Genomic DNA, 22,411 nt, shown 5'->3' with positions numbered 1-22,411 from the left:
TTTCTCTATTAGCTGTATACCCAGACACAAATGTGCTCAGATACTATGATAATGAGTACGTTGGGAGAGCTTAAATAAGGCAGATACTCTATGCTTACTTGAAGGTATCTTGCTTCAGAGCATTCCTTGCAGTTTTTGAAAGGAAGACGCAGCCTTTGAGTTGCCATTTGAAGTTAGACTTGTTGCTGCAGGAAGATAATTGAACTTTCAGAGCACTTCTGCTTGGAGAAGGGACACAGGTGGTGCAGCTCTCTTATTTTGTTGCTTAACTGACTCTGACAGGGTGTCTTAGAGCTGCAGCTTGCCTTGGCAGGAAGAGCTCATGCGGCCTTTTTTTGGCAGCAGCACAGTGATCTGTTGTGGGATGGATATTGTATTGCGACCCAGTGGTCTTTCATTAGAGGGGTCCCAAGGGAACGCTAACTATCAGTCTTATTTCCCTCCATTTATTTGCTAGATTTATTAATGCGCCTGCAGGAGGGCGTGCACCATCAAGGAGCGTTTTCTGCAGATGCAGCGAGCCTGAATACCAGTGTGCCTTATCCAGTAACTGCGAACGAGGGACTGTTGTGTGCCGCTGCTGGTGGCTGGGTGTTAGGCACTGGGGAGAGTGACGTTGGGCTCTGTATGGTTGCAGACGTGGCCTCTGCTCCCATCGTGCCTAAAGCAGCTGCTCTGCCTTCTGCTTTGTGGGTGCTAGTTTCTCAGCCGTTGTGGTAGGTACTTCACCAGCATGTGTTGTCCATGACTAGGAACTAATTATCATTTCCCGCTTAAATCCATAACTTATTTTCCTTCAGACATTGTACAACTGTTACTGTTATTTAGGGAGGCAAAGCAAGCCCAAAAGGGACAGCATAAACAAACTGCAGCTTTTGGATTTCATGCTCTTAGTCCATTAGTCTTGCATAGATACAGCAGGTAATTTTTTTATTTTATTTTTAGTTTTTGAAAGCCAAAAGGAGCTCAGATAGGTCGCCAGTAGCCTGGTGTTTAGAGCCTCACTCGGGATGCATAAACCTGTCTTGAGGCATAGTTGTGGTAGGTGCAGGTACAAATAGAAAAGCTTCCACAGGGTATGAGGCTGTCCCAACAACATAGTGAAGCTGGACGCTTCGGGGGCTTGTTTGAAGTTGGGCAGGGCGAGGCACGTGAGCCCACATCACTCAAATTTCAGGTGGGGACCTAACCTCTGGAGCATGGTGGTTCTTTTCTCTGTCATTGGTATTGAGCTATAGGGGACTCCTTCTGGTGCAGGTTTAAAGTGAACCTGTATCCACTTTTTACTTTTGCAGTGGATAAAGTTTAAAAAAAAAATCTTGATGCAGTCTGTGATGTGTGTTATAATTGGGAATCCAATGATTTGATTAAACTCACTGGACATAGTGGCCTTTGAGCCAAAATTTTGTCTGTAGGACCACACTGAGGAAAGAAGCTATTTAAATACGGTCAAATAATCTACCAGGGCATTGTGGCAGCATTGTTAAATGGTTGCAAAATATATGACCATCCAACAAAATGTAAAGCATCATGAACTGGTACCCTGTTTGTGTAGGGCCTGGAAGGTAGGTGTGAGACGTCACACGCTGGTGCTTCAGGTCCACCGCAGGGAGATGAGCAGTGTGGTCAGTCCTGCTCACGCTACTGGGCAAGCCTTCTTCTTTGCACTGACATCGTCTGCTTGGTTGAAACCTTTCTTGCACTTTGCACGTTTCTGGAGGACCTGAATGTTTGTTTTTTATCTGCTTGTGTTGGTGATCCTGGGATTGCTCAGACATGGCCGTTGAATGCCCTGATATCATTTTCTCTGGATTGCTTTGTAGACTCAAGTGCACTTTTCTGCTGTACATAAAGGACAGCTGCCTCAGCAAATTAGCGTGAAAGCATTGGAGAAAAATTGTAGAATATATATTTTTTGGAGTAAAAAGCTATCCTTTGTTGCCTATTGCCTACGCTTTACAAAAAGTACCCGTGAGTGTTTCTGAGAAGTGAAATCGGTTGTCTGTTTGTGCCTTTGATACTCATCTAAAGAGATAGATCAGATGCTGCACTGACAGAGATTTGTCCATATGATAAACCCTCAGCAGGCAAGATTTAAGTGATTAGGGGAAAAAAACATTCTGTGTAGCCCTAACCCTAATGTACAATAACTTTCATTGCAAAAAAGGTTTGCCTCCACATGCTGCAGGTGCGCAGGTATGTGATCGTATTAAAGAAAAAATATCTGGAGGGCTATAATGCTTTTTAAACAAGCATCTCAAAACACTGAAACCTAGTTTTGTTTACCATCTAAAAAGGCTTTTCTTAGAAGCAGCCTCTATTCTGAATGCAGGCCGTTGAAACCTGTCTTTTACTGGCACCTGTGTCTTGTTGAATGAAATACCTAATCGACGTGTGGCTGATCTCGAATAGTAGCTTTGCGATGTGTCCACTTTGATTATTAGAGGCTTGGTTCACAGCCAGGCATATCTGAGCAGAGCTCCTTCATGTAAGGTTGAGGTTAAGAGCCCATCCTACTGCTGGGGCTTCAGCTGAAAACTGAATTTTTATACCCAAGACTCAGGTGAGTGGTCATGGTTGCTTGCGGTGGAGATTTGTTCTGGGGAACAAAAGCGGATTCCCCATCAGAGAATGTAATAAAATGGTGATGCTACAGCTGGTTCCTTACAGCCTCTAAATATAGACAAAATAGCATGTAGTAGAGAAAAAATGTTTGCTGAGTTAACTGGGCTATATTTAGGTGCCAAATAAACAGATTTCTGCCTTTGACCCTCCCCCTCACACCCCCAAAACCGCTTTTTATACTGTCTGCAAATGTCTTGGCTGTTCGTGGCTTCTGTTTGCTGCAAAAAGAGTAATTCTGAGTGATAGGGAAAGGACATCTGTTACAGCTGAAAATAAAAAAAGGCAGGCTTTTGGGCGTACAGCCCCTGTGTCCAGACTTGCGCTCTCTCATCCACAGGCTCTTCTAGTTACAGTACAGGTAATGCTTTTAAAAAAAAATCCCCAAGCCCCCAAAACTCTACTCGGTGACCAAAACCTTATTGATCCATAATAAGCAGCATATGCCTAAAGAAAAATAAACAAATAAATAAAGCATTTTCACTTATAGTTGATGTTTTTGATGCCACCTGTAACTTCTTCCCCTGCAGTGGGCTCTTCTTATGGCACTACTGTTCGTACTGATTGTGTGCTTAGCCCTTTATTTTTCTATGCGTGTTATTTTACTGAAAGAAGCAAATAGTGTAGTCTTGCCAGAGCAGATGAGGAGAGGGAGTCTTCAGATTGTTGTTTCAATGTTAGAAGAGAAGGATTTCATGTGCATGCAAGAAATGCTTCTTGCAACCTCAAAGGTGGCCTGACTACAGCATAAAGTTAGTTTATTACTTTATTTTTTTTTCCTTCTCAGGTGTACTCGTTTTGTAGGCTTTGGTCTGTCTGGCTATCCTTGCTGATTAACCATCATTTGCAAAGTCTTAATTTTTTTATCCCAGAGAATGTTAACTCTAATTCCTTCATAAGCATGAACAATTGGTGATTAGAAGTTAGGTTTCATAGCTAATTAAATAGCAAACTACAAGGCAAAGTTTTTAGCAAAAACAGGTCACTTAAAATTCCAGTGCTCTCATTTAATAGGCATTGGTTGTCACAGGAGGAGAAACTTTCCCCAAGTTTCCACCTAAATAACAAAACTTAATACAGATGTAGGTTAATGAGTGATTTATTTAGGGTTTTCTTTTGGTATTCACCTGAGAATACATTACACAGAAATCTGTAAAATACGGCTTATTGCTACTGGAGATATCCCAGGGGTCTGAACACCTGGCGGTTCTGAGTAGTTAAAATTCAGGCTAGACTCTTTGGATTTTTTTTTTCCTCTAGTCTAAAAGCTATGCGGAGCCCAGCTTAATTCTTGGAAGGTACAGCTGCTCACTTGGGATTTCTGCTGCTTAACTTCCAGCTGGGTGTGCTGGGCATACCTGTCCAAACCATGAAATTAGAGCACCTGGAAGTCATAATTCTGTCTGGCACTTTTCGTTCACCTTGACCTCTCTTCACTCTATAGATTTCTCTGAACTGCTTGGGGGAGAAAGATGACAGCTGTAGAACTGAAACTTGGGGAGATATCTTCCTCAGCTGCGTGTTTGGTTGTACTCGTGTTCTTCGATGTTGGCTCAATAGCACAGCACAGCCCTCAGCATTCGCCGGGCCTTGGAGGCCATGGTAGCAGAACATTAAAGACGAAATGTCATCAGAAATTCAAAAACCAGGGTCAGGTGAGGAATTTCGTATGTTTTCTGGGTTCACAGCAAGTTTCAGCATTTAGCTGTAAATGCTGTTATAGAGATTGGTTTAGATAGATAGGATTTCATTGTTTGATCATTCATTTGCTGCCTTTCTTGGAGTCCGGAAGGGCTGTTTGCAGTCCTAGCATCTCCGTGGGTGCTATTAGCTGTGCAATTAAAGTGGTCGTGTGCATAGGCCTCTGCATTTTACTGCACCACAATCATCACTATGATTGTAAGTACTGTTTAATTTGAAATCGTGATTTAAGGATTAGAAAACCTTCGCTGCTTCTAACAAAGCTGAGGAAGATTTGAGGAAAATAGTGTTGGCTTTGTGTGTTGTCTAGTCATTGTGTGACCTCCTCGACAATTTGTGTGAAAGCGTGGGCATCGTTCCTTTCTAGGAGGATGGCTGAAGGCAACTATTTTGTTCCAGGCACCCAGGTTAAGCGTATTAAGCACCGTTTAATCCCCTTCTAGCCTACCCCCCCCCCTCTTTGCCACCTGGGCAGTTTATTTTCTTGCCCACAAGGTAATACAGAGCTTTTTCCTTGCTTGACAACTGAGCAGGATTTATAGCTGTGGCTTATCCAAACAACCTGTTAAAATGTTATAGAGTGTTTCAAAAATAACAGTTGTCGTAATTCAAATGAAGAACAAATAAACATTCATTGTCATGTTCTACTCAGTGTACACAAAATTGTGTGCATACCTCAGCTGAGATTGGAGGGACAAAAATATTATTGAGATTTTTTTCCTCTCTGAAAGGGGCTGTCTAAATATTCTGTTCTAATAATACAGAAATATTAGAGCTCTGCAGACTGCATGCAGTTTACTTGACCTTTATAAATAGAACAGCATTGTGTCCCTATTGCAATAAAAGCCCAGAAAGTAGCATGCAGATTTATTATTCACCATATATAGGAATTGCTGGATTTTATTCCTTGACCTGAAAGGCAGTTTGTCCAAATAGGATTTGGATGGAAAAGCACAGTATATATCAGCTCTCTCAGATCACTGCCAAGAAACTGTGGAGACATATACGTAAAACTGGCAGATGAAAACTGACTGTTGTGTTCCTAAGGTCTCTACCTTTGATTTTTAGCAAAAATATTGATGAGTTACAGCACGGGAGGAAAGAAATGTTGTGATTTGAAATGTTACTGCCACAACTGCTAAAATCATGTGCTGTAGAGAAGGAAAAATGCGGTAAGCCAAGTCTTTAATGATGAGTTTAGCATCACCTTAGGAACATTGCACCTAATATTTTAGAGAGCTTTTGTTTTAAGGGATGCCAGGATTAAAGATGAGTACATAACTGGTAACTTTATTATTGTAATAGGGGGTGAAAATTGAGACAAGCAGGCAAAACTGATCAGTTACCTCAATTGCAAGAGGTGGATATCTGTTCTCAGTGTTTCATAATGGAGAAATGCCAAGAGTTTTCATTTCTGGAGTGAATCTGCCTCATAGACACACAGGTAAAATTAAAGCGCATTTCCAAAGAACTGTATGTGTACCACAGCTAACTAGAAAAAAAATAGTTTTGTTAGATGACCAGAGGAATTTCATTTAGAACAGGTGAATCTTGCATGACCAGTGGGTGACCTGCACAGTGTATGGTTTAGGGCAAATAAGCTGAAGTTGATTAAAAAAAAAAAAAAAAAGTTTCAAACCTGCTGTAAAGGCAGGCATAGAAGTGCGGGTCTCTAGGCAAGCAAACAATGAGGCGCGCAGAGATGGACTGCTGTGCCTCGCTGCTGTCACGGAGTTGTCTTTCAGCTCTGGCTGCTGTTGCTGTTTGCTGGCAGAGAAGAGTTAATAGGCTGAATTTAGATTGGAAAAAACAACAACAAAAACACCCAACAATTGAAAGTTCTGCTATTTGCTCACTCGCTTCAAAGGTTTGGGTGCTTTTGTTCCATAAACTTGCTACAGGGGAGTTTTTTTTTTTTCCAAGAGTCTCAGTGTCAGTTGCTTTCATGGCTCTTTGGTTTAACATACGCTTGGGCTCACCTTCCTAGCCCCATTCTGCTCTTGAATTTGTGGTGTATTAACATATATGCCAAGAGCTTGTATCTGCTTTTGACTTTGGGGCAAAGAACTGTCTGGATGTCTTTAAAATGCACTTAATGTCATTTAAGAAACATTCTTTAGGCCTGTCAGGGTTAAATTGGATTTTAAATTGTTTCAGCTCTCTGCAGTAGTTCCTGTTTCCTACACCAAAATAACTCAGCTCCTTGGCATGCATATCTTCTCCATCTCTTGTTAGCTCTCTCTGTGTATCCCTTCATGTAAATATTTCCAAAACGCAGCCTGTGGACTGTGGAACAAACTGAGAATGTGGGATAATTGTAGAGGTGCTTTTCAGAGTGAACAAAACTGCATCCCTAACCCTGTCAGACATTTGGGACAGAGGAAACCGGCTGGTTCCCTAGAGAACCGCGCGTGCGGTGTAGGGAGGACTGCCGTTCCCATCTCAGTGACACACCGATTTACTCTCCCACATTTTTGTGTGCATTTTCCCCCTTTTCCCTCCAAATCTAATGCGAGTACCTCGGTTGCTTCCTCCGTGCTTTTCCAGTTGAAAGCCTTGGGGCCCCTGTCTCCGTTCGGCTCTGTTTCCAGGCTGGCCGTGTCTTCCTTCAGACCTTTGCCTCCTGGCCTGAGGCTCAGCTGCCTGCTTGTCTCCTGTTGCAGGCTGCAGTTTCATCAAACCTGGCGGAGGATCTGAGTGGTAGAGGGAAAGAGAAAAGGAAACCATGGTGTGATGCCCTAGGAATGTCAAGTAAGGTACTTAAAGGAAGGAGAAAGATGATCCGAAGCTGTCATGTTTGAAGCAGGCATTTCTGATTTTGAAGGTGGTGTGGGAAGGTGATAAGACATAAGGGTGTTGGGAAAGTGGAAGGTAAATACAGGATAGCAACGCAAGGAAAAGAAAATAAACATGAAGTACGTTAGGTCTGTGAGCAAACTTACTTTTCTGTTCATATGCTGCAGGTAAGTGTAACTTAGTTCAGTGCTCTGTTGTGGCTTACGTGCTTTCTGTCTGTTCCCAGCCTTCAGGGCCGTTTCTCCTCCTGAGGAGCCCTGTTTACAGCCTTCCAGGTGGCTGTCTCTGAAGGACCTGGGCAGCAGGCTGGTGGCACTACTTCATCGTAGGTTACGGGGAGCAGGGGCGTTGATAGCTGCCCACAGCTATAGCGTATGCTGCACTGGTGCTCTTAAGTCGGTACACAACAAACCCATCCATCTACTGTGTGTGACGTTGTAAGTATTTTGGGAGAAACATACATGACTGAGTTACCGTTAGCGTTTTTGCAGCAGTGCTGAAGTGTGGGATGCTGACGGCCAAGTGATGTCTTCCTTTGGATTTCACCTAGTTTAACAAATCCGAGAGCCAGGGCATCATTTGTAGGGGTGGGTTGGTTTTTCAGGCTCTGTCACTTGGGGGTGCATAAGAGGACCATCCCAGAGGCTTGAAGATCAAAGATACAATCCTTCTTAAAGCTTTTGAAACTCTTATTTTCCTCTCAGTAGTATTCAGGTAAACCCTTGGTATTTTCTCTAACACGATTGTTTGCACTTTCAAATCCTTGATGCTGTATGCATTCGTGGATTTACCTACCACCAAATCAGTGTCTGTTGTCTCTTCCATTGCGCTTGTATTGCCATCGTCCCATCTCGTGTTCACTCGGTCCTTTTGCAGTGCTTGACAGGGAATTCCCCCCATCCCCTGATGCGACAGTGATGAGCTGCAGTTGCGTGTCGTGCACCCTGCCTTTGAGAACAGAGCCTTGTTTGCTGTCTGCAGAGCCCGTCCTGTGATGGCAAATACATATGTCTCCCATCACTCACATCTCAGCAGAATGGATCTTGAGCTTTCCTGTCTTATTAAAGGAATTGCTTTCTCTTGGCTTGCTGAAGGAGGTAGAATGGCAATCTGCTTAATGCACGCTGCAGCCTATACTCAAGAAACAAGCGGTGCTCTTGTTTCTGGTTGAAATAGCCCTGCTTGTAAAGAGCAGAGCTTTCTCTTGGGAATACCTCAGTGTTTCTTGTGCTGGATTATGGCTTGCTTTGCTGTTAGGCTGGAACACCAATAGGTTGCAATTGCTTGCAGGGGCAATCTCCAAAACTTGCTCAGAGGGATGATTTCCCAGGTGAGCATGCTGTTCCTCGGCTCTACCTTGGCAGTGCGCGTTTATGGTGCTGCATCCTCCTTTTATTTTCATACAGGTCCATTCCTGTTAGTGTTCCCTGAAGGCAAGCGATGCCATAAAATGTGAGGTTACTACTACGCTGCTTTTGCAAAAATATCCTCCTCTTTGCAAGAAATAGGATGTTTCTCCTGATGGTGTGCTTTCAGGCTGAAATTCCTGGAAACATTCAAAGCCCCTGGAGGGCAGTTATTTTGATCAAAGAAGGGGTATTTCCTAGAGTCTTTAAAATCACTTAATCTTTTCCTTGCCTTCCGCTTGAACTCGGTATCCTTCCGATGTCATATTTCCCACTGTTACTCTTCAAAGCAGTTATTTAAACTTTTCTGACTTGCGTTTACACTTGGCTGGATGGGGCAGAATAGGTTGCAGGTATCCCTTGAGTTTGTCTTGATACAGTATACGTGGGAATTGGGGCGATTTCTCTGGATCTCTGCCGTGAGCCCCAGCGTTACTGGTTTTCCGTGGATGCTGTTTGAGTTTCCTGCTGCTGTTCTTTCTCCATTTAAACGTTACAAAGTTGTTGACCGGGTTCCGTAGAGTTCATGCTGTCTGCCAAAAGGTGCTTGCCCAGCTGTAATCGGGTTTATTAGGAGGCTAGACAGAGCCTGCACGATGGTGCTCCCACGGCTCCCACGATTGCTGTATCCCCAGGTGACCTCTCTGGAAGCAGATGCATCGGCAGCGCTCGCCTGTTCGTCCCCGCAGCCTGCTCCTTGGCGCTCGGCTGGGGCGAGAGTGCTGTGCAGATAATCCCATACATCTTCCAAATATTTACATCCCAAAGCATGGCTGCTAACGTCAGTCCTTTTGCTGACCCTTAAAGAAAGAAGTGCTTCTCCCTAAAATCCCGAACGTTATTTATTTAAGGACTGAGACTCCAAATGCTTGTCTGTGTTCTGCTCTTGAGCACCTATAGCATTTAAACTGGGGACTTTGCCAGGCAGCAGAAAAGCAGACGGGCTGAAGGAACTTTCCTAGTGACAGTAGCATCCATCAGAAGTGTTAGGTGAATCAGTAACTGATGTTAAATCTCCGTCACTTTTTTCCATAAATCACATTCCTTGTGAAGCCCCGTACTAAACTTACATTGGAAGCAGCTATACATTTACACTGTCGTGATAGCTTTCCCTGTTGTTGTTCTTCTGCTGAGGAGGAGCAAAGTGCTTTTGCAGAGCACATTCATTTTGCCTGGACAACAGCACATTTAGAAAAGCTTGCAACATGTTTGTAGCCTCTAATCCAAGAGACGAGAATGAGCTGTCTCTGCTCAGAGGATCTCTAATTGGATTTCTGCATCTATTTAAATTAGGTTATCATCCACTTGGCAGGTTTCCTGCTTATTCCACCAGGGTGAAGTCCATCTCTGTAGCAGCTATCAGTGACTTTCTTCTCCAGGGCATCTAAATGCAGTTCTCTGTCTACATGTTCATCTATCACTATGAAGCCATGCAGACCTCCAAATATGCTAATAAACTTTAGGGAACTGTTTTAGTTGCCATTTAGCTAGACTCCTGATACCTGCCTCCAGCCAGAGCTCACTGCTTGGAGCTGCCACGAGTGGAAATGTACGTGTGTAATTGCTTGATAGATGGAGAAACTCTTGCCCTTAAAGTAAGTAGGTGGTTCTTTTCACGATACACTGTCGTGACCTTCAAGATGTGTTGTCTGGATCTCCACAGCTCAGTCTTGCCAGCTGAAGCCTCCCGGAGGAGTTTGGATTGTTGCTTCATCCCTTGGCGTTGCGACATATGGCTACATATGTTTTCTCTGCTATTTCTGTTGGTGTGAAAAGTCTCCGGCACAGTCACGCTGGATGTGAGCACCAAAACTGCGGGATGTGTGAGAATAACGCCCCTCAAAAGACCACTATTTTCTGGCCAGGCGTGTAACCATCTGAGAGACATCCCATTCCTCTTCACCATGCCCTTGCTACGTGTTTCCATGTTTTTCCAGCTTAGCTGCCCACAGCTCACACCATTTCCTTCACCTAACGAAGTAGCCACTCAGTCCTATTTGGAGGTACTGGTAATGGTTTCTCAAAGCGAAACCCGTGTGGGAGTTCCTGAGAAGTGTCAGCCATTTCAGAAGTAGGCAAATTGTGGTTGGTAAGAGATGACTTTCCCTTACTGAGAGTGCCAGTGTTTCCAGTATCTAAAGCTGTTCTTTTGTAGGATGCAAAATACTAGCCTAGAAAAGGGTGGTAAATTAAGATATGTGGGGTGAGATGTTAAAATACTGCAGTTAACCCCCCCAAAAAAAACCCAAACTATATCACTTGCCTACCGTATTTTTATCCAAACAACACTTTTCAGTGTAGGTGAAAGGAGAGTTTAGCATTCTTTTCCTTAAATTATTTTGCTTCTTAAATATCAAATGCCAAAATATGATATAATGAGCAACAGTGTAAATGATCTGCATGTTTTACTGATATATTTAGAGATCCTAACTGGAGCTGTCTGATCGACACGTTCTTGACAGAGCTCCTCTATTCTGCAACTATAAGTCGTATTTAAATACAAGCACACTGTAAATGTGGGGTTTATTTTCCTTTTTTAAAAGATTTAGATCAGGGCACAGTTGCTTTCCCTGTTGCTAGTCTCTTTAATCAAAATGTCAGTTAAATTTTTTTTTAGTGTATTCCTCTGAAGAACATATTTTTCCATCCAACTGTGCAGTAGCGGTCTCAGCTGAAGATGTTTAAGATCCCGCTCAGAAATTTTTTCTTGCAACTTGAAGCCGTGCTGGGGGCTGTATGTTGTGGGAAAGGCAAGTGCTATGAAAAAATCAGGAGTATAGTAAAACGTCTCCATGTTCTTCAGTCCTGGACTTGAGTCCTACTCTATTTCCAGTTAGTCAAAAATAGCTCTCTGGAGTTATATTTAAATTTCCCTTTAAGAAACATTTGAAGTGGTCTTTATCCATAGCCAAAACAAACAGCTAATGTAGAGTTATTAGTTATTAATGGCATTACAGTACAAGCAAGACTGAGATTTTTACCAAAAGGTCTTTTCTGTAGTGCTCTTCTAATATGGAGTGTGCGCGAGTCTTAAAAGAGGATCCATTTATTCGTTTGCAGGCTTTATTGTTTAAAGACATTATCCAGTATTATGTACTCCAGAAAGCGGTTGTTTCTAGTGCCTTGCTGTCATGCAAAAAGTGTATGCTGCCCTGTCCTGCAAGTGTTTGTTACTGTGCTGCCAGCCTTTAATGCAGAATCTCCCAGGGCGGTTGCTGAGGGAGGCCTCCACCTTTCTGTAATCGACTTGTCAAAAATAATTTTTATTACAACATAAACACTTTTATTTCAAAACTACCTTCCGGCAGAGTTGAAGTTGGTGGTTGAGGGATCAAATAATAATCTGAGTTCTATTTTCTGCCTCTTTCTTCGGCAGGAACCGAGGAGATACCTACAATAAATAACAGTGGAAGGAAGAGATTTTAATTGCTGTCTTTGTTGACAGTCATTTTGTTATCACTGAAGCCTTTATGATTTTTAGGCTGTTATTTTTAGACCTCCGTTTGTATAACTGGCCATGCAACTGTATTCATAACCAGAAGCAAGGCAATAAAGATTCCAGATAAGTACATGGCTGTGCAGGATATACAGGCCGCTTGGTGGATTGAATGATTGTATAGCAAGCAGCAGCAGTTTTATGGCAGGGCTTTTGTGTCTGTACATTACTGTTTTTTGGAAGGTGTGGGCTTTTTTGTGCTGAAAGGAGCATCTCTGAAGATAATTTTTAAAACATCTCATGCAAATGACTTAACTTGGCTGTTCTGAAGTTGCTGTCCTTGGGGATTAACCATACATCCTTCTGTCAGAGGTTGTCTTCTGTTGGTGCTTAAAGAGAAGGATATTGAGGTCTTCTTCCAGGGCAGTGCATGATCGTATGTGCTTTTCTTACATACACAAGGGCTTAGAATCGGTTAAATAAATGCATTGTGAATGTGGGCTTTGAGCAAAGAGCTTTCCCAAATCAGTGAGAAGTTTGCAGTCTTTGCTTCTTGTGTCAGTTAGAATGGATCCCCCTGTATGAAATGGAGGTATGTCCAGGCATAAGCAAAAGAAAAATTCCTAAGAATTTTGTTGAACACTTTTTGCACTGTATTTGTATCCCACTGAATAGCTTCTGGAAAGCTGGAGCAGGCCTAATGCTTGGCTGTGTTTTTTCTTTTTGGAAAGAAGTGTTTTTTTTCCATAGCCACATTTTGTAGAAGTAAACACTTTCAAACATTTCACGGTGTGGATTTTAAACAGACAATTGTTGTAGGAATTGCCTGGGCTCTTGTGTTGCTCGTCATATTCTGGTTGAGAGGCAGTCAGTGTTTTCCATGTTTCATACCTATTGAAATGAGCTGAACTCAGTGGGAAGGTATTGATAGGGAAGTTCCCAAAAGTAGATACTGGGTATAAATACCTACAGATAGGCTTAATATATTTTAGTTGTTGGTTAGATATAAATGATGTACATCTGTTCTGTTTATTTAGCACATGTTGTTACAGCAATGAAGGAACAGAACAAGAAAGATAGTATTGATCCTAGTAGTGCTGAGCAAGCTTTACACTATCAGTGTAAATACCAAGTCATCATCTTGTAGGGAGCTGCACTTCTACTGCTTTAACATTCAGCCCTGCAGGTGAGCTGCCTCTGGTCAAATGCTTATAGTTGTTTCTCTCCTAAATATGGTGCTTTGGGTCATTTTTAGTAGTTTGCAGACTCTTGATGGGGGAGGCTCTACAAAAACAGTTACCTTTTTACCCCCACATCAGTATTGGCATAAAAGTTCCTAACAAAAAGTTCTCTTAAAGTTCAGAGGGAGGAACAGCTAAGGAAAGATTCTTAGAGTTTTTTTTTTCTTCTAGAGTGGTAAGTCAGTACAAAATGTATTTTTTTTTTTTCTTTTGGAGACATCTTCCAGCCTGTTTGCCTACTACACTGCTTTTCATTTTTCTTGTTTGCATCAGCCTGATGGTTTAAAATGGTTTTGGTACATAGCTGTGCTGTTATACTCATGAACACAGTAACATTCAAATCTGCTTCCAAATCTTCTTTGTTAGTGTTGTTTAACTGAACTCTTGATTTCTTGTTTTTCTTGATGCTCCTCTGTTCTCCATTTGAGCCTGAGGTTCATCCTGACTCTGTTGTAAACTGATGCTGTCTGTACCCATGCCGTACATGTCAAAGAAGGCTTTGAATTTCTGTAAGCTTCCCTAGGTGTATATTGCAGTAGCCTTCCCATCTGCCCTTAAATTCTTCCTTTCCCTAAACTCAGCGAGCAGTTTTTTCCAATGTTGAAATAAGACCTTTTGGGACAAAGTTTAACTTTTTGTTCTAATATTTATTTTACATGCTTGAAAGTACAAATCTAGCCTAGAGAATGTGTATTTTTGCTGTGTGTTGAGAGACTGAGATGACTTTTAATTTTGCTCTTTGTAAAATGTAAATTACTGACAGAGTAACAAGGGGCTGTAATACAGGGTTTGGTATATTGCTGTGTATGCTGCAAATTACTGTAGCATTAACTTTGCTTCTTACCTAGGGCTGTGTAACATTTCAGATTGTTTTGTTGCATCTGCTACAAAGCAAAGTTTTTATCTTCTGCCTTCGTGTTAGCTTGTGTAGCTGACAGGTGAGCAGTAGGGTTTTGAGCAAAACGCTGGGCTGGATTCTGCATCTGACGGCCACTGCAATAAAGTCCCAGCCCATCTGCTGGGACAGAAACCATGGATGCATGTTTTGCAGGCATTTTGCTGCTCCCGAGGTGCTAGTTGGCCTTGCTGGGGGAGCTGGTGGTGTGTCGCTGAGGTCGCTGGGGTAGTCCCCATATGGGGCTGGCAGCATGCGAATTGTGCACCTTTATGTGCTTTTCTTCTGAGGGGTGTTCGCAACCAGGCAGGCCACTTGGTGCATAGTATGTATGTTTTTAGCAAACTTCTTAAGGTGCTTTTTGCATGACTTCTGCAGTTAGGATGCAATTAGCTTGTTCCTACTGTTGCCTTATTAGTTACTGTGGTGGGCTTAAACTCATTTGGGAAAGGATGTGCCCCAGAGGATTGTGCCCTTTTATTTTATTTTTTTTTAACTGTTCATCTGGTCCCTGATGCTTTTGGTCATTATTTTTTCATAAAAATAGTAATCACATAGTGCCAGATTCCTACCTCTGGAGCGTAAAAGATGACAGCTACTACTGTCTGCTCTGAATGACCCTCTACATTAGGAGCCATTCAATTCAGCACCAAGTAAATATTCGTGAAAATGTCCCGTTCCTAAAGCAGGGTCACTTGGAAAATGTCTATTCCATTATAAATATTGTGGACTTTTTTGTTTGCAGCTTCCTTCTATTAGAAGTTTTAATCAGAAAATGCAGACTAAATGCTCTTCAAAAGGAAACGTAATGAAACTGCTGCATCTTATTTAAACCACTTACTTGAAGCAGTGTATTTTTGACCGTTTTTAATATCTTTTTGTGTACCAATAGGTAGTCTTGGGTATTAACACATCTGTATAGATGCAGTCTTCAAATACTAACAGTTATGATTAAGGAATGATGCGGTTCAGAAAATTATTAGTTATGGATCAGTTGTGAACTGTAAGCTAATCTATATGCTTTTAGTTTCATTTCATATAAAAACAAAAATAAAAAAATCTATTTACCTGAAATTTCATCTGTGAATTACATTGAAAGAAAACTGTGTAATAAAATAATGTGTAAGTTGCTGAAGGCCTGGCATGTGCGAATATGCAGAATGGTAATCTACATTGCATGAATAATTTTTTAAATTATTAGACTGACGAATATTCTCTTGCAGGGAACAATAGAGTAAATCTTATTGTAGCTATGACAATGTATTCTTAGTATCAACTAATTTTCAAATACGTCAAGCTAAGCTTTGCTTTTTTGTGGGGACGGATGGAATATTTGCAGATGAAAAGGTTTGCGGCTTACAAACTACGAAGCGTAGTTTGGTTTGATGTGAATGCGCTGGAAAACTTGGAGTTTGGTTCATGAGGTGCCTGCTCCTTCAAGCACTGCTTGTGGCCGTCAGGAGGTGTTTTTCTCCCATACTAGGTTGACTGTATTGGAAGTCTCATTTTAACTAATCATCCTTAAATAATAATACGTGTTTTGGTTGTACTTACGTGTGACTGAGTATGTATGCAGGCTGCTCTATGGAGATACTGAATTCCAAGATGCCGAGATGTGGCAGGGATGAAACCTCTGCTAATGTGGCCGGTGTGCTTTTCCTTCTAATGCCTGTGTATTTTTGTTGTTAAGAGCGTTTGAATGACTTGGTGGGCCTCTGAACTTTAATTTCTTCAATATTTCTCTGTTGAAGGGTAGAGGCTTTTGAAGCCATGTAGCTGTTGGTTCAGATGTACCCCTAGGATTTAATCAGAATATTGTTGGGCTCACAAAATCCCCAAGCTGGTTCATCTCGTGTATGTTCCACTGCTTCTCCCTAGAATGGACTTGTAGTCGATTTTCTTAGCCTCTGTGGTGCTCCTTTGCTATAATTTAGACCAAGTTTCCCAGATCCTTTCAAATCCTTCGCAGTGCTTGATTCCTGTAAGAAAAGCATCACTTTCTTGCTGCGGGCCCCCAAACTACAGGGGCGGTCTGACACTCACCATGCCTCAGTTCCTTACGGTCTCTCATGGGCATTCTTAGAAACACTCTGCTTGAAAGGCTGGCTTTATTTTATCAGGCAGAAAGCCTCATTTTGAGCCTTGGAATGAAAGAAATGGCTGAAATTGTAATGCTGGTTGATATAAGTAATGTGAAAGCTTTTATTATGCTTTCTTCTTCAGCATGCTGTTTGAGTAATGCTAATAATTAGTGCCTTTGTTATAAGGGTTTCGGGGCCCTGTGGGGGTGGCTAAGACCAGAAGAGCAGTACTTAGTCAAGGCACAGCACAGAAAGCGTAGCTGTGCCGTAGCACAGAAGGAGCGAGCGAGGAAAGTGGGTATCTGTCATCTAGTCAGCCTTACGGATTGCCGGCTTCTTTGTTGCTGAAAGCAAAAACAGCACAGACATAGCTGTTCTTTTTGTGGTTTCGATTGGCCTGCACAAGGAATTAGAGTGATAGTATGTGAGGTTAAACTAAATTTCTGGAGAGAGTCAGGTTTCTGCAGCAGTCCGAGCCCGTGCCTTCCTGCAGACAGTACGTGAAGGCCAGCCTGCTTCACATCCCATGTGGCAGGGGGTCAGTGCTGGTGGCCTTTGATGCCTAGTCGTACCTTTTGTTGAAATAACTCCAAAGCTGTCAAACGCACAGAAAGCATCTTAAATGCTGAAGGATTAAACCTGTGCTCTATATAGCCTTGAGGTGTACTTGAAAAGCACCATGACAGGGGCAGAATGGCTGCAAGGCCTACTGACTGGTTTGGGCTTCTGAAAGCCCAGTCCGGTTCTTTTCCAGGAAGCTGTGATCCTCTAATGGATCCTGTCCTTGAAAGACTTGTATCATACTCATAGTTTAAAACCACAAAACTCATCATAATGCCTAAGCTCTGCAGGCAGCTGGGCTATGTCCACATTAGCAAACAGTTCAGAAATGAAGCACTGAGGAGCCGGTGCCCACCCGTAGGTGCTTTGAGGGGCTCTAGTTTTGTCTGGATCTAGGTTTAGCATCCCCACTTGTTCATTTGCACAAGCTGCTGTAGGGGCCTTTACGAAATGCCATAATGCAATAGTTACAGCCTGAAGGGAGGCTTGGAGGCTCCACCTGGGTGTGACCGATGGCATGGCAAACAGTGTAGTTGTTGAGACTGAATCTCAGGAAAATCAGGAAAAACACTTCAGTGGTTTTGTTGCTCATTTCCTGTCATAGCATTATGCTCACGGTGGCCCTTCAGCAGCTTGGGCTGGCGGGAGGTGTCCCTGCCCGTGGCAGGGCTGGGATTTGGTGATTGTTAAGGTCCCTTTGGCCCAAACCCTTCTGTGACTGAAGAGAACGTGGGTTCTACTACGTACCCATCTGGACAGTCTCCCACAGAAATTTAGATGATGAAATTTGTGTTTTCAGAAGAACCTGTATCCTTATAAGTTCGTCACAGTTTAGAACTTCGGACTCTTAACTCCATTGCATGCCAAGTCAGAACTGCACGTATAATTTTGGGCATGCTAATGTAACTTTTAAATTTCCCAGTTAGTCTTCCAAGAAATGAATTGGTGATGTTATTCTCGTAACAGTGGTGCCTCCTCTGTTAAATGTGATCGTCTTTGGTCTTTGATTAATACTCAGGGGATCACTGCAGTATCACACTCTTGTATTCTCCAGTTTGTGTCATTTAATAGAAATATAATAAACTACGTAATAAATCCTTGAACTTCTTGTTTGTATAGCCTTTCAGTTTTGTATATGGAAGATATTTCAAGTAGCTCTGTTATTCTTTGTGTTATAGATGTAGCTAAACTCAAAGCTAAAAGGGGATCTTGCAATTGCATGGGATCTATTTTCATTTCAAAACTATCTAAAATTATTTACAAAACTAGTTACAAGATAACTTTTTTTTTCTTTTTTAACTTCTCTGCAAATGGATTTCATCAGATTTTGAAGGAAAAAAAATTGGATTTTTTTTCCAACGAAATGGTCATTGGGGCAGGATGTGGTTGTGCTAAACTTCATGTGCTATTATTGAGCTTAGTGGGTGGACAAATGGATAAACCTTGCCTTTTTTTTTTTTTTTTTCCCTACAGGTCCAAGGAGCTAATAAAGGAAGCAATCCTTGACAATGACTTCATGAAGAATTTGGAACTGTCGCAGATCCAGGAGATTGTGGATTGTATGTATCCCGTGGAGTATGGCAAAGACAGCTGCATCATCAAGGAGGGAGATGTGGGTTCCCTGGTGTATGTCATGGAAGGTATGGTTTAAAATGCTAACAGTTCTTTTTCTTTTATGCAACGTATGCAGATGAAAGCTGTATTTCATGGGAAAAATCATTTTGAAGAAAGAGGTTAAAAACGTTGTCTAAATATGGCTGTTGAAGAATTGTGTGGACTACTTTTGCCTGGAAAATTCCATACCAGAATTGTGTGCTTCCCTATATAAAGAAAGAGGGTTAAAGCTCTTAACCCAGCACTGAGATCTGTTGGAATAAGCCTCCACTAAACATAGTTCTTTGGCTTTGAGGCAATATCAGTTCTTTGCTGTATAAATTACGGACATAACAGAAATAATGGTGTTATGAAAATGGGAAATCATGGTAAAACAAGTAGAATGTGGTAGTAGCTTGCTACCTTATAGGGTATTGTGTGAACGAGCTTTTAAATAGTGTCAAAACATGTGGAATCTCTGCAGAAGCAATGTGTTTCATAATAGAAAGTAGTATTTTTCTGCCTTGTGCACAAAATAAGTGTATCGTCTGCAGTTTAGCATGTCTGATTTGTCACAGTACGTGTCGTGGCAGGGTTCTGTCTTCCTGGTGGCACATGAGAGCAGCAGTGGTGTTCTGTTGTTCTTGGGAGCCATCGGGTTTCTGAAAATCTTTTAGCTGGATGGGTGTTGACAGCACTCTGCTTTTCCAAAATATCAGCTATTAGCATTCTGTCTTATTCTTTCCAAGTTCTCTAAATTTGTATGCTGAATTGGGCATATTTTATGTATATTTTCACAGGAAGTTTATGCTCATCTGTAGGAGTTACTAAGCTTGATCGAGCCTCATGCCCATCTACTGTTGCATCCCTATTCTAGTATCTGATAGTGTTGTGAAGCAAACATTGCTGTTTTAATTCAACTAACACAACAAATAAGTTGTTGGTTTGTTTTGGTACAATACACATGAATAGATGCTTACAAAATCTCTTTGTGCTGCTTACCAGAGCCGTCTGACACACTTGCAAGCATTTTGACCAGATAATACACAAGGGGAACAGAGGTTTCCTGCTTGCCTGTGTCTTTTGAGTGAATATGAGAAAACTCCAGATTATGTATAACTTGCGTGTTTATATATATTTGTACATGTGCAAATAAATTTCTTAAATTGTTCTTTTAAACAGAAATATTTTCAAGGCAGTAAGCCATTCTTTAAACATGGTTTCTTGCCAAAGTCTTAATGTTGTATAGTTGCAAATGCTCTTTACTAGTTTCAGAAAACAGCTTTTAGGTTCTGCCCTTTTAAGGTTAAATCGTTTCTCAGGGCACAGCTTTAATTTCATTAGCTTTTAATATTTATATATTCTGCACACTCAAATGGTATTTTGCATTAGGAAGTAGTTAGTGGGAGATGCCAAAGCAAACAATATGTTCCCACCCTAGCATTATGTGGAAAGATGTAGGTTTTTCGGTCCTACTCCATTTAAATACAGAAACTATTTTGATGAGGTGCAGGATCTGTCCTACCACTGAGAACATACTGCTTTAAAACAATACCTGAATATTATTATTTTTTTCTATGGTAAAGTGTTTTTGTAGTGCAGAGTTTCTTATCAGACAGTTCTGCGTTTGTTTGCCAAAATGCCATCACGTCAGAGGCATGCTTGTAGTGTTTCTGCTGCGTGACTGCTTTTGGATGTTATGTTCGGCGTTGTCCCTTGGATAAGCCCTATAACAACAGAGCGCCTTTGCAATGAGCGCATACTCATCTTCAGCTGAGTGTCCTTGCATCCTTTGCAGAGGATTTTTGGGGCTTTGTGAGCAGACCTCTTCCCACCATGGCTTGGAGTGTTGAACATAGGGTACTCAGATGACCTTTATTTGATGTATCTGATGGTGTGCTATTACTGTGACTTCCCTGAATTTAAGAAATGTTTCTAACTGTTGCTTCAAACTCTGTCCCTTGATTCTTGTCTTCTAAAACAACTGTATGTGGAAGACAACATCGTGTCATTTGGGCTCTTTAGCTTACCCTTGCTCTTCAGGCAGCTCTCTGTGTATGAGGGCATGACTTGGCTCTCCCCCAGTATTTGTTCAGTCTTGTAATTTAATTTAAGATTATTTAGATAGCTATGTAAATATGCATAATGCTTTACAAACAAAATTATGAAGAGTTTATAGTCTTCGGTTAGACGTAATGCAATGAGTGATGATGAAGTAATGGAAATGGGAGATGATGTTGTCAAATGGGCTGGATTATGGTTATGACAGCAGGCTCATTTGCTCATTTTGGCTTATCACTCTATCTCTTCAATTATTAAACAAACGAAAAACTACAACCAACTACAATTTTATTCTTTATAGAGTTCTGCAGGAAAAACCTGTCTTTATGAATATTAGTGAGACATTTTATTTTCTCAAAAATTGTATAAACACTGCAAATGTTTCTTCCATGTATTCCTCTTTCCTTCCTTGCTTGGGCTTATAAGTGTGATGAATATGAATAAAAATTACTCATGAAGATAATTTGATAACCAGTACTATCAGGCAAGATTCTAATTTATGATTTAACATTTAGATAGAGCCTCTTACCAGAAGTCTGAGATACGTTGGTGATGTTTTCTTAGACTAATTGTAAATCATAATTTAAGTAAGACGGATTTGAAAACATCCATCACTTTCACTGTTACTTTCTGCATTCTCTTTTATCACTGTAAAGCAGCCATAGTCTCCATTTTAAGTTTCTGCTTATCCTTATAAGGCTTATTAGACCTGAAGATTCTTCTAGTCTTGGTGAGACCTTTATGATTATGATCCTTGAGTGTTTTGGTTCTTTAACCTGGATGTTAGAATACTTACCTCCGTGACACTTGCTGAGCTCAGGGAATCTTAAAAGGCTGAATAATGATGAGTGTTAAAACCCAAACTCTTCTTTCTTTACTGTGGCTTGATTACGATTTCTGAAAGTAAGTCCAGACTTGCTATTTTTTTTGGGTGGAAATGGCTGTAGCACTGTACCTCAGCGAAGTGTCAGGAGAAGTCTTGACTCTGCTTTCCCATGTTCTCTTTGGTTCTATCAGAAAGGTAATTCGCTGCTGCCCGATACTAGGTTTGCACGCACAGTCGCTTTCATTCATGCATTTGCCCAGCAGTACCCGTGCTAACAGGTTTGACTCCTTGTGTTCTTTGTCCTATTATTTTTACCTTGCATCTGGTGTCCTGCCCTCCTGGTGTTTCTTTTTATCATCAGGAGCCAGAGCAGCACTGGTATGAACTGATCAGACCCTACAAATGACGAGTGGGCCAATACAGTGAAGTTTGACAGAGGTTACTGATGTGAAATACTATCAGAGGGAAAGCAGCATAAGGTTGAAAGGGAAAATGTTCTCGCCATCTCCAGCATGCTGTTGTCCAGTGTGAGAGGTAGGAGTATGGCTCTCGTGTGTACCGTGCTTCAGCTGGATCACCTTTTGTTCTTCAGGCCCAACAGGAGGGAAACATCCACTAGATTAAGGAGCTCTTAATCTAAACGCCCTCAAGCCTAAATGTGCACTGATCAGGAGCTGGCTTTACAGGGTGTTTGTATAGAATAGCTCTTCAGTTGGGCACGGCTAAGCTAGATGTGCAGTTAGCTACCACGTTGAGAGGATGAGACTAGTAATATTCTCAGTCACGTCTGTAAAAGTAGGTCTAGTAGACTTCCCTCTTCTGGCCACGTGTCTGGCCTTTTGGACTGGCTCTGTGTTTCTTGATTCAGAAAAGTTTTTTGTAAAGGCTTTTGTTTGTTGTTGTTGTTAAAAAAAGTCATTGAAATACAGGCAGGATTTAAGTGGAAGATTACCTGGTTTTCTGGTGGACTTTTTCATGGGCTTTCATGAAGTACAGCTGTTAGGAGCTACCAAGCAAGAGCTGTGCTTGTTGGAGAGCCCTCCTGGGTCACTCTCTAGGACAACCCTGCTGCACAGTGCCACATGGTGTCCTGAGCATGAAAGCCCGAGGATCACTGCTTCTCATGCAACAACCAAAAACTTCTCTTATAACTGTGCTTTGAAGGTGAAAATTAATTGTGATATAAGTATTT

At 41.6% G+C, this 22,411-nt stretch overlaps 1 protein-coding gene across 4 annotated transcripts in view; it reads left to right on the top strand.

The window, feature by feature from the left end:
• The window catches only part of PRKG1 (protein kinase cGMP-dependent 1), a 466,091-nt gene that overhangs the window by 38,695 nt on the left and 404,985 nt on the right, over positions 1-22,411 (top strand). For 3 of the 4 annotated variants that reach the window (XM_040562953.1, XM_040562952.1, XM_040562954.1), the window contains exon 2: positions 18,213-18,379. In XM_040562953.1, the coding sequence (XP_040418887.1) occupies positions 18,213-18,379 (167 nt within the window). Of the gene's footprint in view, positions 1-15,256; positions 15,261-18,212; positions 18,380-22,411 lie in introns of all 4 variants that reach the window. The other variant, XM_040562956.1, reaches the window with a different exon arrangement.

Source organism: Cygnus olor, chromosome 7 (assembly GCF_009769625.2).
Source record: "Cygnus olor isolate bCygOlo1 chromosome 7, bCygOlo1.pri.v2, whole genome shotgun sequence".
In the NCBI taxonomy this organism is placed as follows: domain Eukaryota; kingdom Metazoa; phylum Chordata; class Aves; order Anseriformes; family Anatidae; genus Cygnus; species Cygnus olor.
The sequence above is the reverse complement of the archived record's forward strand: the minus strand, read 5'-3'. Positions and strand labels throughout refer to the sequence as shown.